General features: G+C 40.6%; 2 protein-coding genes across 2 annotated transcripts; both read left to right on the top strand.

Annotated features, from left to right (window-relative positions):
- The first annotated feature begins 9,910 nt into the window (after nucleotides 1–9,910).
- Nucleotides 9,911–11,512, top strand: LOC146735673 (uncharacterized). Its single transcript, XM_085505999.1, has one exon. The coding sequence runs from the start codon at nucleotides 9,911–9,913 to the stop codon at nucleotides 11,510–11,512; it is 1,602 nt and encodes a 533-aa protein (XP_085362125.1).
- Nucleotides 11,513–11,637: 125 nt separating this feature from the next.
- Nucleotides 11,638–12,159, top strand: LOC144353755 (uncharacterized). Its single transcript, XM_078010047.1, has one exon. The coding sequence runs from the start codon at nucleotides 11,638–11,640 to the stop codon at nucleotides 12,157–12,159; it is 522 nt and encodes a 173-aa protein (XP_077866173.1).
- The last annotated feature ends 4,269 nt before the right edge of the window (nucleotides 12,160–16,428 follow it).

The raw sequence follows: 16,428 nt of genomic DNA, 5'->3' as shown, positions 1-16,428 counted from the left end.
CTATATTGATGATTCTTTATTAGTGGGCGACACTATAAGAGAGTTCAACCAGAATGTACGCGACACATTAGATTTAGTTTCAAAGCTGGGTTTCATACCACATTCCGAAAAAATCTGTCACATCCCCAACTCAAGAGATTGTATTTCTTGGTTTCAATGACAGTAACTTGACTCCATTGAAGTTGGAGAGAATAGTAAGTGAGTGTACATTATTATTACGGAAAGATAGAGAAAAAATCCGTACTGTTGCCAAGGTTGTTGGTGTATTGAATATAGTGTACCAGCTGTAGAGTATACGCCATTATTTATCAAATCTTTAGAAATTTAAAAGGCAAGAGGATTACAATTAAATAAGGGCAAGTTTGATGCATACATGATCATTACTGCAGTTATGAAAGATAATTTATTATGGTGGGTTAAATAACATCTGACGCTTCTCAAGTTAGCTGGGGAGCAGCTTGTCAAAATAAAGACTGGAGGCTCTTGGGATGAGCAAGATGCCTTAAATCATATTAGTTTTTTGGAGTTACGAGCAGCAACTTTTGCTCTTAAATCCTTTTGTTCTACAGGGACGCATGTGGAATTGCTGCTTGATAATACAACTGCAGTTGCTTATACCCCAATCACATGGGTGGTGTAAAGTAAAACATTTGTAATGAAATAACCAAGGGTATGGCTTACAGTTGCACATATTCTAGAAATATTAAGTGTAGAGGCTGACCATGAATCTAGAAAGTTTCAGGACGACACTAACTGGAAATTAGATCCTTATATATTTGAAAAGGTAACCACGAGGTTTTACAGCCCTAATATAGATCGTTATGCATCTAGACTTATTACACAACTTGAAATATTTGTCTCATGGAAGCCAGATCCAGATGAGAAATATATTAATGCTTTGACATTTAACTGACATGGCACTTATTCCTATGCTTTTCCCCTTTTCAGTGTAATAGGATGTGTCTTCAAAAGGTCTGTCTAGACAAAGCAGAAGAAATTATAATAGCACTGATTTGGCCAACCCAGCTTTGGTTTACGAAGCCACTGGGAATGTTAGTGGCGACATCACTTGTTCTTCTGAAGAAACAGGATCTACTTCAGACCATAGCGGAAGTGCATCCACTGTGGAAGGATATGTCACTAATGGCATGCAAGATATCCGGACATCACAGGAAAAGTGTAAACTTGCTAGAGCAACAACAGAAATCATGTTGCAGATTTGGAGAAGAGATACAAGGAAACGGTACTCAATTTATACAAGGAAATAGAGATAAAGTCAAGAAAGATTCTTTTCATGCAGATATAAATGTACTCTTTGATTTTTTTTACTAAACTGTTCGAATCTGGTTTGGGATATTCTGCTCTAAACGCAGCTAGATCTGTATATCTGAGGATTTGTTGTCTGAGGACACGTACTCTTGTTATTAGATTCATGAAAAGTGTATATAATTTGAGGCTACAGTGCCTAGATATCTGGAAACATGAGATGTCTCTAAGCAGTCTTTGCACCTTTTAGATGTCTAGTATATGACTGTTGGAAAGTCGTCATACACCTTTGTCGTTCAGAAATTAATTAGGCAAAGTAAGCCTGGGTATGTTACCCCCCCCCCCCCCCCAGTTAAGTTGAAAGCTTGTCCTCCAGACAGGAGATTGTGTGTCTGTGTAGTATTAAAAGAATATTTATTGCTTACCAATGAAATAAGACAGACACTCAGTTGTTTATCAGTTATGTGAAGCCTCATAGGGCTGTAACGAATAGTATATTAAGCAGGTGGATATGAGAGGTCTTAGCAAGATCAGGTATTGACACAAATTCATTTAAAGCTCAGTGTGAGATCCGCTGCTACCTCTAGGGCCAAAAGTAATTTTGTGCCAGTTGAACATGTATTGTCTATTGCAGGGTGGCCTTTCACAAGTACATTTGCAAAGTATTATGACAAACCAATTTGTGCAGAAAACACCTTCTCTACAGGAGTACTGTTTTAGTAAAGGCAACTATCACTGAATTTAAAGTTATTTTATTTATTACTTCTGTATAATAGATTTCAAGTAATCTCGTGTGAAGTGATGACGTAATAATAGAATTTAAAAATTAAACTAACTTCCAGAAGTGAAGTTTGATTGGAATTCTATGTAGTTGTCACACCTTGTTTTCACGTCAAATTTATTATTACAGATTAGATTTGTTCCTTTTGTTTTATCCTGGAACATTGTATTTTGTCCCATGTTTACAGGGTTTTAGTACAGAGTTTATTAGGTCACTCGATATGTATGCGAGGTTTGGATGATTTTATTTCATAATCACATAGATATACCCAACGCATCATCATGATAAACCGCGGGATTTCAAATTGTTTAGACTTTGTATTGCGCACGCGCAGTTGGAAGCCACGATACCGCCATTGGTAGAAACTCTCACCTGGACGTTTAAGAAACATCTCAATTTCTGCCTGAATTAACGAACAAACCAATGCCAGAGCATATTGCAGGAAGCGCCGAACATCAGAGCGACTGCAAGTAAGGGAATCACCAGTTAATTTGACCGAGGGGGTGTCGGTGAATTTCACATCTTATTGTTAAATAATCACAAGTCCCCCCCTAGGTGTATATTAAGAATTGGGCTGTCTCCCCTTAGAAAAAGACAAAATATGATAGCCCCCCCCCCATGATTTTTTTTTTAAAACAAAGATTTACATTAATGAATCGTTGCATGCTTCCAGGTTCCAGCTCTTCTCCCTGACCTCGTCACTACAGTTTAAGGAACTATTAAGTCATCAGTCTCTATTTCCTCTGCACTGTCAACGAGATCATCACCATCAGAGTCCTCTGAGTCAGTTTCGTCAGTGTTGTACATTCTGGTGTTTACAGTTTGTAAATGTTCAGTGATTTTATGTGTTTTTGCTTGATCTTTATATGATTTTCTGATTACATCACTGGTAATTGCTTTAATTTTGTCTTGTTTGTTCCCTTTTTTTGGTAGTTTATTATGGTCCAGATACTTATCCAACTCAGCTGCTGTCAATGTTTTTAGTGTCCCATTCAACACCAAAGAAATCCAGTCATAATCACTATGACTTTTGTCCTGCTTCTTTTTTTGTTGTTTCTTTCTACCTTTTTCCCTAGTGGTTTTCATTTGCTTTAGTGTGGTAAGATCTTGTAAATAGTCTATGACATATTGCTCTTCCACTGCATACTTAGAGGAAAATTCTTTGATGCTCTCAGTATTCTCCAAAGATAAAAGCCCATTTTTGAAATTCTGCGTGATGTTGAAACGAGGCTGCCAATCATCTGGCTGTCTTCTTTCACTATTACTATTCACACATGGGGTCTCATGCACGCTTAAGAAGTGGTACGGCCTCTCACTGTTTGTCACTGGTTGGGGAAAGTTACTCTGACTTATTTACCAGTTATGGAAGACACCTAAAACAGTGGGCTACTGAACAGACGGCTTACAATGACAGCATGGTGAGTGAACTGCAATCAATCTACTGAGTTCATGGCAGATCTTGATAAAACACTGACTTGGTTAAGAAATGTATTTCATGGACTGTCAGATGTAAGTAAAAGAAGAATAAGTAGAGAAAAGAAAACAGGAGAAAAGTGAAACGAGATCGTTTTGCAAGAGGAGTTACAGCTTTGTTAAAAAGGATAACATCCACTGAGGTAGTACAAAGATGTTTCCCTGATGGTATACATGGTTTAGTACATTTTGAAATCTCAGATCAAACTGAAGCCAATTTGAAGTTGTCAAAGATGGATGCAGTATATTTGCAATACCTCATTCATCGCAATGTCTTCTGTGATGCAGCTAAGCAGCAGATGATGAAGCTGTATGAAGAACTGAAGTTAAAATATGAGTGCCTGTCTGATAGTTCCAGTGGAGAGTTATGAGGATGGTGAAAGTGGTTCTTATGATCCTGGTGATAGTGCCGATACTGACATTCTTTGCGATGAGGATAGAGATTGATAGGAATGGAGAGGATCAAAAATAGATGCCTAGGTTCCATATCTACAGTTCCTCAGCAAGTTGTGTTTTATTAAAAAATTGAAAACTTTTTTTATATATATTTTATTTATTTACATACAAAATATTACAATATATAAATATATTTTATCTTTATATTTTGTGTTATATTAGTGTTTGCTTTTCACAAACTTGTTTAAAAGGTTTGTTTTTCTTCATACAGTGGAAAGTGCAGTAAGTTTTTTATGCTATTTACAGAGGTTTATTCTGTTGTTTACAAATGAAGTTTCATGTTTTATACTAATTTGATTAAGTTATTGTTGTGCAATAAAACAAACATACAAACAATAACTCTTTCTCATTGCAGTATGTTCATCACAGCAGCCGTCGTCTATACAATATATGTGAATAAACCCAGAAAATTATAACCCCCCCTCCTTCACTCTTGGAAAAATTGTTAGCCCCCCCTTTTCATATACAGAAAATGGAAAGGCCCCCCTTAGAATTGCCCGGCACCCCCCAGGCCAGATTAACTGGTGATTCCCTAACCTGATTGAACAGCTGAATCACACCCGGAGGTCGGAGTTGCCGATGAACTTTCTACCGCCTTCCATGGAAATCATCGCCCAGCTTCACCTACATTTGCTGAGACGAACTTCTAACCATCGTGTTGCCGTAACAACAGCACCGACCAGCGTTTCCGAGAAATTGTGACGAGTGTATTCCTGGAACTGTGGCTCATCGCTGACCAATGTGGAAGATTTGCTGGAGATTTGTACAAACCCCGGGGTACTAACTACAATCGTGTGTTCCCGTTCCATGTAGTTTGAACTCAACGATAATTGTAAACAATCGCATCCTACGAGCGTGGGTTATTTATATCGAATCATATGATTTTCCCTTGTGTTACACTATCACACTGGATGAGTTTAGCATGAGTGTGTGAATTTATAACGTTGCATCAGAAATTGTATTGCAATTTAGTTGTTTGGCTATTTTTGAACTCCACAAAACTGGCAATTCCCCGCGCCGTTAAAATTGGAGTGTCTGTGTTCGATTGACCTAATATACTGATAGTTATCCTTTCAGTGATACATTTTACTCAGATTTATTCAGTATTTTGCTTTTATACAATTTTACATGAATACTGCCGTATTGTTATATTTTAATGCAGTAGATCATTTAGTCCTGTAGAGGTCAGTGACACTGAGTGACCTTGGATACGGTAACTAAGCAAATTAGGTGAAGTCAGTTTTACTGTGTGTCCACGATATTACGAGTCAATAGTGACCGAACTAGTCCTGAACTATTTCATTTTATCTATCACGTTGTTCCTATATTGTTCAGTGGATGTTTACTCAATTTGACTGTTGCTATAGAGACGATAGCATTGAATATCCGAGACATATCAGCTGCTATAGGAATTATTGCATTGTGTGATTTGCTATGTGCTCATTGATGTCAGTGTCAAATAACGAATAAACGACACGTCCTGACTTCTCGGGGCTTTTGGTCAATGTATTTGATGTGTCTGTGCATGTTCTATTTTTGTAATTATTATCATTAGGACTACAGCGCCCTCTACGATCGCAACTGTTCCCAAGTCCAGACAACAAAATTATACTGAATCAAAGAAGTGCAACGTTAAAGCTTATTGTTTATTTAAATCTTTTTTGTGTGCAGTCTTCAGTGTAACATAGTCATCACGAAACAAAGAGATTACATGCCCACTGTCGCCAAGTTGCATTGATGTTGTCATGACGATGCTATGGGGCGACGCCCTCACTGTCGGAGTCCACATGCCGTCATGACAACGCATGCAAAGTATTTAGACTATTGGTTGAACGATTAACACTGTCGTTTATAAAAATGGGGGGTTCTAGGGTATTAAGTGTGTGCCGCTCGTATCCCCCGTAGATAGAGCTACCTGTTGACGCCCTCTATGGTACTTTCGTTTTTATTGACATCTTGGAGACTATTATGGGCTGTTGAGTAAGTTGACCACACCGGCGATTGACTTTTCGGGTTTTCGACGTTCAGTACGCCTGTGAGAGAACATTATAGACCCAACGAAGTAGGTTAATTTAATTGTAACTGTTTTATCTTTTCGAGTTTATGTTTTAAGAGATTCTGAGTGATAATTGTGAATCTTTGACGTATTTTTCGAAATATCGTGATTCTGTCGTAGTACATTGTACGCTACTTTTGTTGTTGACAAACTGTCATTTTCTGTTTGTAGTATTCACCGCTTGGAATAAATGATTATCCCCTGAAGCACTTGTGGGTGGTTGTTTTTCGAAGTGGTTGATCACAAGTACGGGTATAAAAGCACCTAGACCCCGGAACAGTGAATATTCGTAGTCTGCATCTGCAGTGAAAATTAGTCTACACTACGGAGAGAAACCAATCCCGTGATCAGCAGTGTTGTTGAATGCACACATCCGCACTGATTATCAGGACTACAGCACGTAAGTGAAATAGAAAATATGGCAAGTAATACAAAATCTGAACCTCTAGAAGATAAGGAAGATGAGAGATTTGAATGTGATATCACACAGCGCCCTCAACGGCAGAGAACTCTCTCAGCCAAAGCTCTTACTAACAAAATTATAGAAACAGAACATTTTACATGGGCTATGGCAGCAAACAAAACAAAAGTTATCATGTATCGAAGTCACAGACCCCAGTGAAATAATTTCAGAAATTGAGTGGCTCAGTCAGCAGTATGCCTTGACATGGGAGGAGTTAGAAGCTCTGTATGAGAAAGACAAATGGGGTGATTCTCGCGATGATGCAGAATACATGAAACAAATATTTCTTCGAAACAAGCGAATCATTGACACAGAGATTAATGAAGTGAAGATGAGACAAATGAGAAAAACTGCATATCACAAAGAGCCATATGAACCCTCAGTCTCGAGCTCATCTTCCAGAAATAGCATACACACTACAAAGTCGTCAAAATATGGACAATCAGTTTCAAGCTCAAACATATCCAAGACATCGTCCAGACTTAGTGTAGCGAAAACACATGCTTTGGCGAAGGCTGAGGCATCAAAGAAAGAAGCAGAGTTTGAAAGAACTATAGCGAAAGCATTAACGGAGTTAGCAGAGCGCAAAGCAAAAATTAGAATCCTTGAGGCCGACAAAAAGGCTGCAGCTGCTCATGTAACAGCCACCGTTTTACAACAGGCTGTAGACGAAGAGAATGGACTGTTCCCTACAACCCCAGAACAGTCATCAAATGATCATGTGGAAACATTTTTGGCTAAAAATTCACACAAACATTCGAAAACAAACAATGATGGCAGTTTACAATTGCAAGAAACTCGTACTACTAACCCGCCGTCGAATGGAATATCGATTCTCCCATCCACACTACGAGCTGAACAAACTTCTGAGCGACCAGTCGACAAACAAATGACAGCACCGGAGGGACAGTTTGGAATGACAGACTGCAACACAAAGCCAGTTTCTGAAGAATACATACGAATACTGGCTCGACAACGCCTGCCAGTGCAGGAGCCTGAGATTTACGGCGGTGACCCCGTCATGTTTTGGCCTTGGAAGAGAGCGTTTGATTCCCTGGTGCAGTCGGCTTGTGTGTCAACTGCAGAGAAATTGTCCTTTCTGGGCAAGTACACCACAGGTACAACAAAAACACTGGTAGACAGGTATCGACTGAGAAATGTAGACAACGTAGAAAGAGCATACAAAGAAGCCTGGGAAGAACTGGAGTCAAGATTTGGCAACCCAGCTGTCATTTCCTCAATCATCATAAAACAGTTAAGTACATTCAGCAAAATCAAAGCTGACGACAACCAGCGACTTCTAGAACTTGCAGACTTGTGCGTAGACGCAGTTGCACACATGAAGGACCTACCTCATTTGATTATACTTGATACTCCACATGGAATGAATCCAGTAGTTGAGAAGTTGCCATCATATGTACTGAACAGATGGAGGGAGAGAGTGGCGACTTACAAGCAGATCAACAAGAAATTCCCAACATTTCAATACTTCACAGAATTTCTGACAACCGTAGCAAAAACACAGAATGATCCAGATGTCCCCCGCTTTAATAATACACAGATCAGACCAGATAAAGGTAAAGCAAGTCAACAGCACAGAACCCGGGTTTTCTCCACAAACACAAAGGATGATACCAAACAGTGTGCCTACCACGAGTCTCCTGGCCACGATCTGACTGAGTGTAAAGCGTTCATGAGAAAACCAATCGGAGAACGGCTAGAACTATGTAGAAAAAAGGGTTTGTGCTTCCGGTGCACACAAACACATCTTGCCAAAGACTGTACTGCTGAGATAATATGCACAACTTGCCAGAGTAAGAGACACATAACCTGTCTCCATTCATCACCTGCAGAAAAACTACAAACGACCAATAAAACAGATACAAATCAAGAAGTTACTACCAGGTGTACAAGGTTATCTAAGTGTTCGGCAGGACGTTCCTGCAGCAAGATAATCTTAGCAAAAGTGTACAGAAAGGGTCGGCCGACTGAATTCTTAGAAACATGTGCGGTTCTAGACGACCAGTCTAACGCTTGTATGGGAACTACTAGTCTCTTCAATTCATTGGGAATCCACGGCCCTGACCTAGAATACGAACTTTCCACTTGCAGCACAAAAGGAGAGAACAGGAAGGGACGGCAGGTGTTGACATTATCATTGAATCCTGTGATGGACAGGAACGATACCCACTCCCGGTAGTACTAGAGAACAATGACCTTCCCAGCGACAAAGGTGAAATACCAACACCTGATGTATGCAGAGCATTTGATCACCTCAAACCGATCACTAATAAGATTCCAGAAATTAGAGAAGATATAGGTATAGAACTCCTCGTTGGCAGAAATTGTCCTGATATATTAAAGGTGAGAGAGAACAGAAATGGCCCTGTTGGTGCTCCTTGGGCTCAACGCACAGATTTAGGATGGACTGTATCGGGTGAGTTATGTTTAGAAACAACTAGAGGCACAATTCGTGCTTCTGTTCATCGCACGACAGCAAGCTGCGATGTGACATCATACAACACGAACCAGTGTACCAGAGAAAGATTTCAGTGTCACAATCACATATATGCAAAAGATATAATTGTACCTAAACCAGATAGGAATACTGACATCTTTGAGGAGACAGCAAGGGATGAGAATAAATCGCTGTCAGTAGAGGACAAACAGTTCTTGGATATCATGGATAAGCATTCTCATGTCAATACTCGAGGCAATTTAGAACTTCCCCTACCCTTTAAACAGGAACCAGAACAACTGCCAAACAACTATCAGTCTGTATTTAATCGTTTCAACAACCTTCGGAACCAGTTCAGACGCAATCCAGACTTGTTGAACCAATATGTTCAGTACATGGAGAAATTAATCAAATGCGAACACGCAAGTCCAGTTCCAACAACTGAATTGAATGCAAAGAATACATGGTACTTACCACATTTCGCAGTGCAACACCCTCAGAAATCTCAGATGAGAGTGGTTTTTGACTCGAGTTCAAAGTTTAATGGTATATCACTCAACGATGTCCTGTTACAGGGACCAGATCAAATGAACAGTTTGCTTGGCGTCCTACTTAGATTCAGACGCAACCCAATAGGCATAATGGGAGATGTGGAACAGATGTTCCATAACTTCCACGTCTGCCAAGTACATAGAGACTACATGCGCTTCCTGAGGTTTCAGGATAATAACCCAACAAAACCGGTAATCCAGTACCATATGAACGTGCACATTTTTGGGAATGTGTCATCCCTGGCCATTGCCACATATGGCCTAAGAAAGATCGCTCATGAAAACAGATTGACCTACGGAGATGACGTGAGAGAAATTTATACACAAGGATTTTTACGTAGATGATGGCCTCACCTCTCAGCCTGACATCGCAACAGCAATCAGCATTATCCAACGCACGCGAGAGATGCTAGCAACGAAAAATATTAACTTTCATAAAATCGCATCAAATGACAGACGTGTCATGCATGCTATGCCCAGCGACATTCGTGCCAAAGACTTGCAGCTCTTCAATCTTAACCGAGACATGCTACCTACGCAGCGTTCACTGGGGATCCAGTGGTCCTTACAGGGGGACACATTCACTTTTAAGGTGGACCTGAAAGTGAAACCGTTTTCACGGCGGGGAGTCTTAGCGACTATGAATTCGGTATTCGATCCCTTGGGAATCCTGGCACCAGTTACGTTGGAGGGCAAACTTATTCTCAGAGAACTGCTGAAGGACGAGACAAACGTAGGTTGGGACAACCCCTTATCAGAGAAATACCTTCCCCGTTGGGATCGGTGGTGCAGTAGCCTGACAAGCGTTGAGTGTGTTCACCTGAATCGCTGTTACACCTCCCCAGACTTTGGTTTGGTTAAAAAACGTGAATGCCACGTCTTTTCTGACGCCAGCGACATAGCGATAGGTGCCGTCGCCTACTTACGCTCGATGAACCACGAAAACAAAGTAGATGTTGCATTTCTTCTCGGGAAAGCAAAATTAAATCCAACCCATGCTGTATCAGTGCCCTGTTTGGAACTCTGTGCAGCCGTATTGGCTACACAACTAGTGCAAGTGATTACAACTGAAATGCGAGATGAAATCAACACAGTGATTTATCACACAGATAGCACTATAGTATTAGGTTACCTCCGGAAAAATTCTAAGCGATTTCAAGTTTACGTGGCGAACAGTGTCCAGAAAATACATAGCTGCTTCTCTCCAGTTCAGTGGCGTCATGTACCCTCAACTCAGAACCCCGCTGACCTTGCGTCGCGATCAGTTCCTGCCCAGAAGCTCACTTCTACTATGTGGCTACGGGGACCAAGTTTCCTTTGGCAACCAGACTATGCTCCAGAAAGAGAGCTATCCGATGCTGATCAATACAAATTTGAACTACGAGAAGATGATCCCGAAGTACGCAAGCAACCCGGAGCGTTCTCAATTTCGGTTAGCCAGTCAAAACTAATAGCGAAACTTATAAACTTAGCAATTGCTAACAAGAGAAATATGCGTGGAGAAAAGAACACACCCCATCAGGTAACCTCAGACATTTTGATTCAAGCTGAAAACGTTATACTGCGTACCCTTCAGAAAGAACATTTTCCGGAAGAATACAGCATATTATCTTCCTCAAATAACAGAACTTTAACGAAAAAGAGTTCACTTTACCAACTAAGTCCATTTATAGACAGAGATGGACTCATTCCTGTTGGTGGCAGAATTGGCCAAGCAAACTTCGATTTCGGTGAACGACATCCCATACTGTCTCCTAAGGACAGTCATGTATCCAGACTCATAGTAGAGCATGTTCATCAACAAGTACAGCACCAAGGACGCCAGTTTACAATGGGTGCCGTCAGATCCAAAGGGTATTGGGTGCCCGGTCTACACAACATGGTAAGAAATGTCATAAATCAATGTACAGTGTGCAAGAAATTAAGGGCAAAACCCCTGACACAAATAATGGCCGACTTGCCAACTACAGACGAGAAGCAACTCCACCATTCACCAATGTTGGCATAGATGTTTTTGGACCCTGTAACGTGGCTGTGCGGAAAACCAGGAGTGGAGTGGTAGGAGCCAAGCGATGGGGAGTCATATTTGTTTGCTTATATACCACTGCTATTCATATAGAAGTCATTGATTCTATGGACACCTCTGCCTTTATTAATGCGCTCCGTAGATTTATCGCTATAAGGGGAGCTGTGAAAAGACTGAGGTGTGACAACGGTACCAATTTCGTGGGTGCCAAAAATGAACTCCAGACTGCAATGAAAGAACTTAACCATGGTCTCATTCAAAAATTCTTGGCGGAACAGGCATGCGAGTGGATCTTCAACCCGCCTCACGCTTCTCACTTTGGCGGGATCTGGGAGCGACAGATCGGCACTGTAAGACGAATCCTGAACGCTCTGTATGTGCAGCTAGGTAAGCCACAATTCAGTCATGACCTGCTAACTACACTGATGGCTGAAGTTTCTGCCATTGTCAACAGTAGACCCATCACAACTGTACCCTCAGACAGTAAAGATCCAGTGGCGTTGACTCCAAACATGATTGTGACTATGAAAACAGGCCCAGTGCCTCCACCTCCAGGTGAGTTTAGCCAGCAAGACCTTTACAGCAGAAATCGATGGTGTCGGGTCCAGTACTTGGCCGGCCAGTTCTGAGTACGATGGAAAAGAGAGTTCCTCCAGCATCGTCAAGCTCGACGAAAGTGGAATGTGATCAAGCCCAATATCAATGAAGGAGATATTGTCTTACTTCGAGAGAAGGATCAGTCCCGAAATGACTGGCCTCTTGCACGTGTCATCAAGGCATACAAAAGTGAAGACAACCAAGTGCGTAAAGTGGATGTGATGGTTCACAGGGATGACACAACCCGAATTTATCAGAGGCCCGTTGTGGAGCTTATTCTCATTGAAAAGTGTAACAGAGACAATTTTGAGTAGTTATTATTTCATGTAAAAATGTACTTCATGACATATTTTTAGTGTTCCGCTCGTATCCCCCGTAGATAGACTACGTGTTGACGCCCTCTATGGTACTTTCGTTTTTATTGACATCTTGGAGACTATTATGGGCTGTTGAGTAAGTTGACCACACCGGCGATTGACTTTTCGGGTTTTTGACGTTCAGTACGCCTGTGAGAGAACATTATAGACCCAACGAAATAGGTTAATTTCATTGTAACTGTTTTATCTTTTCGAGTTTATGTTTTAAGAGATTCTGAGTGATAATTGTGAATCTTTGACGTATTTTTCGAAATATCGTTTCACACGTGATTCTGTCGTAGTACATTGTACGCTACTTTTGTTGTTGACAAACTGTCATTTTCTGTTTGTAGTATTCACCGCTTGGAATAAATGATTATCCTACGAAGCACTTGTGGGTGGTTGTTTTTCGAAGTGGTTGATCACAAGTACGGGTATAAAAGCACCTAGACCCCGGAACAAAGTGAGAAGAGGACCAGGGGCGTATGGTGACGATTGTAATTGTAAGAATTTGCTCATCCATAATGCTTCGTAGATGTGGCGACAGTTTCTATCATGTGAGAGAAAAGATCACAGAAACCTGTAGAGCCATTTATACCAAAAAATTAATCACTATGCTCAGAAATTATCTTGATCAGTTGTGAAATTTTAGTCTCATCCAACTTTGAATTCATTAGATAAATTTTTGATAGAATGAGAGATGTTTGAGTTCTTGGTTGAAGTAGAGGGTTGTGTGTCCTCACTTAGTTACATTAATATTGGAAATAAGTGTCAGATGGAAGTGCCAATAGTGGTGCTGCGCTTTAACCTGATTATAGAATTGTTGTGTGCCATGCTTCCTTCCATAAGAATTAACTGGGTGTGGTTTCTCGGAATGTAATCTTTGTATCAGCACATTATCTGAATAAGAATCATCATATGAGGTTTTTAACTGATTTTTCAGTTTTAAATTTTCAGCTAATAATTGTTGTACCAGGCCTGATGCGTCATCGCTATTATTTAAAGCACAAACAGTAGTGGGGTTAAATGTTGTGTTCAGTAATGCAACATATTTTTCTAATTTCTGAGTTAGCATAGCAATGGATGCTTGTAATGAATTAGTAGAGTTATCGCTTTTGGAATCAGACATTAACTCAACCTGTCGACACATTTCCAAGGTTGCCTTCACTGTTAGTTTATCGTCGTGCATAAATCACGTAGTTATGTATCTAGAGTGGATTAGCGCACCGCTCATTCAAACAGAATTTGCTTGCGATGCGTTCACTGTGGGAAATCATTTTACTACGAGACTATGGTGGAAGGAGGTATGCATGGCCAAGTCAAGGTAAATAAATAAACTCGTACTTTTCTGTTTTGGGGAACCAAAACTGTAACTTACACTGAACCTTATGACTTAACATACCCAAACCCGTGCCTGTTTGACGTATGGCGAGAGTTTTCAAAATTAATTGCAAACATAGTATTGTTTGCTCTATTGTAAGCATCAGGCAGTGCTTATCAGAGTATTGTCATAAAGACAACATGTACGCACATTTGGTTCACAAGCCTTTGCACTAATGTTTAGGATCAGCAATTTGCATGTTTAAAGTGTACATTATACACGTATATTACAGGAATCCCAAAATGGCAACAGTAACAGAGACTTCTCTGGCGGCGATGATAAAATACAAACACGGAACCAACAGATGAGGTTTCAACTGGTACTGGTATTATTATACTCTGCAAACATCAAGTACAATAACGCGGTAAAACTCCACTACTCCAATAACTAGATACTTAAACTCCAATACAATTCAACGAGATCTCCGATCTGATCTCAGTGCTGAACAACTCCCCTATATATACCCACACTGTCTATAAATAGACCATTACATCAGCATACATAATGAGTCTGGAATTTACTATAAATTTCTAGAATGTTCCATTACCTTCTATTGTCTCCTACAGTGTTCTATTACCTATTCAACCATTTTCTAAAAAAATATAGAATATTCCACCCAGACACAGTACGGTTCTAGAACATTCTCAGTGACATGGAAGTGGTAAATAAGTCGTATGCGACAATCAGCCATTGAGGGAGGTGATTGCCCATAACACAAAGACCAACTTGATCCCACAAATGTTCAATTGGTGCCATGTCAGGTGAATAAGCAGGCCAATTCCTTCTGTTGAAAATCTTTGACAACACGTGCACGATGTGGTCTGGCATTATCATCATGTAGGACTGCCACAGCTCCTATTCTCTGTAGACAATGTAACACAATAGATCGCACGATCTCGTCCCTGTAACGTAATCCAGTTAACTTGCCATCAATAACATGGGTCCTTTGGTGGTAGCTTAAGCCGCCCCATACCATGATGCTGCCACCACCAAACTTGTTGTGCTGATGGTGGCATCAGTGAAGCGTTCACCAGGGCGTCTTTAGACACAAATACGACTATCCATTGTTCTGCAAAGGGAATCTTGACTCATCTATAAAGACGACAGGGGACCACTGCCGATGTGTCCAACGAATGTGCTGTCGAGCCCAGTCCAAACGAGCCGTTCCATGGCGTGGGAGAAGGACTGGCCTAAAAGCCTGGCGCCTAGGTCTGATATTTCTGCCCCTTAGACGGATTCGCACAGTCTGGTCACTCACGTTGGTATGCTGCTCTGAAGGTCTTGCATAGGGAATTGGCAGTTATGGTTCGGTTACGAAGGGCTGATATGAGGAGGTAGCTGTCCTCTGCAAGAGTTGACATGTGGACGACCTGACCTGGGTCTGCCATGTACTGTATGAGTTACTCTGAATAACAGATGGGCTCACATTTAGCCTTTTGCATCTTCTCGCAAGGAAACGCCCACATTCCACCAGCCTATGGCCATGGCTCTCAATTGTTAAATGGCGGCGTGGAGGCATGCTTGCAAAAGCTGCGACAACGCCATTAGTGAGTGTTCTAAATACCATAATTGGCAGATGTGATCACAAGGATGCATTATGTACAGGGAAAAAACTCAATATTCTTAGAAGCATAAGAATTAGAGCAGGTGTGGGATGAGCAATCTTTTCACCCGTTCCTCCCTCCCCCTGGAAGAATACGTAACTGTCAAATTGAGGGCGCACCTATTCTTATCTACTGGATTGAGAAAGAATTTCAAAATATGTGGCAGATTAAGAACTGCTATTGTGGCAATATTGGTGTTAAATGACATCGATTAACATGGTCCAAACGTATTTGATGTAAAAACTCAGGTGTTCCTCAAGTTGTTTTGAGTAGTATAGTTTGTTTATGATGGATTTGTAAGAGAAGGAGAGGAAAACGTTGGCGAAGTGTATTATTAAACATACGCCTGTCACCGTAACGCCATAAGTTACAGCGTGTCGTAATTTTGAGGTATTTTACGGGGTATTTTCATCCTACTATATAAGAAAATGCAAATCCTAAATATGGATTGAATACGCGTCGGTCGATACTTCCGCTTTACTGTCTTCGTGCATACTTTGAGGTATCCTCGTAATAACCTTATATTCTTTTGGGTCGAATCTGGTGTCTCTACGTGTTAGTATTGTCAGCTAAGCGAGTCAAAGTTTCCCGTTCACAACAAGGGGGAAACAATTATATTATCATTTTACACTCGCAGTAACCTTCATTGGTTACTACGCCGAGTAGTCGTTTCGCTTCGCTCAGATTTTACAGGTAATGTATTGTTTCCAATGCCTCAATATTGTAATTCTACTATGTTAATGAATGTACGCCAGAGCATGTAGCCGGCAGTATTTTAACTAATGAACCATTGTATTATACATGAGCTTTTAATTCCATATCCATTAATTCCTTTCCATTCTTTGTGAGATTCAAAACCTAGAAATTATATTTAACTATTTCCGTCATTGTATTACTCTGTATTAAAAGATGGCGTTATTACAAAAGACCACGTTATTACTAAAGACAACAAGACATGGA

This window comes from Saccoglossus kowalevskii, chromosome 12 (assembly GCF_978046115.1).
Source record: "Saccoglossus kowalevskii chromosome 12, keSacKowa6.1, whole genome shotgun sequence".
Taxonomy (NCBI): Eukaryota; Metazoa; Hemichordata; class Enteropneusta; family Harrimaniidae; genus Saccoglossus; species Saccoglossus kowalevskii.
Note: the sequence above shows the minus strand (reverse complement) of the source record. Positions and strands in the feature narration are given on the sequence as shown.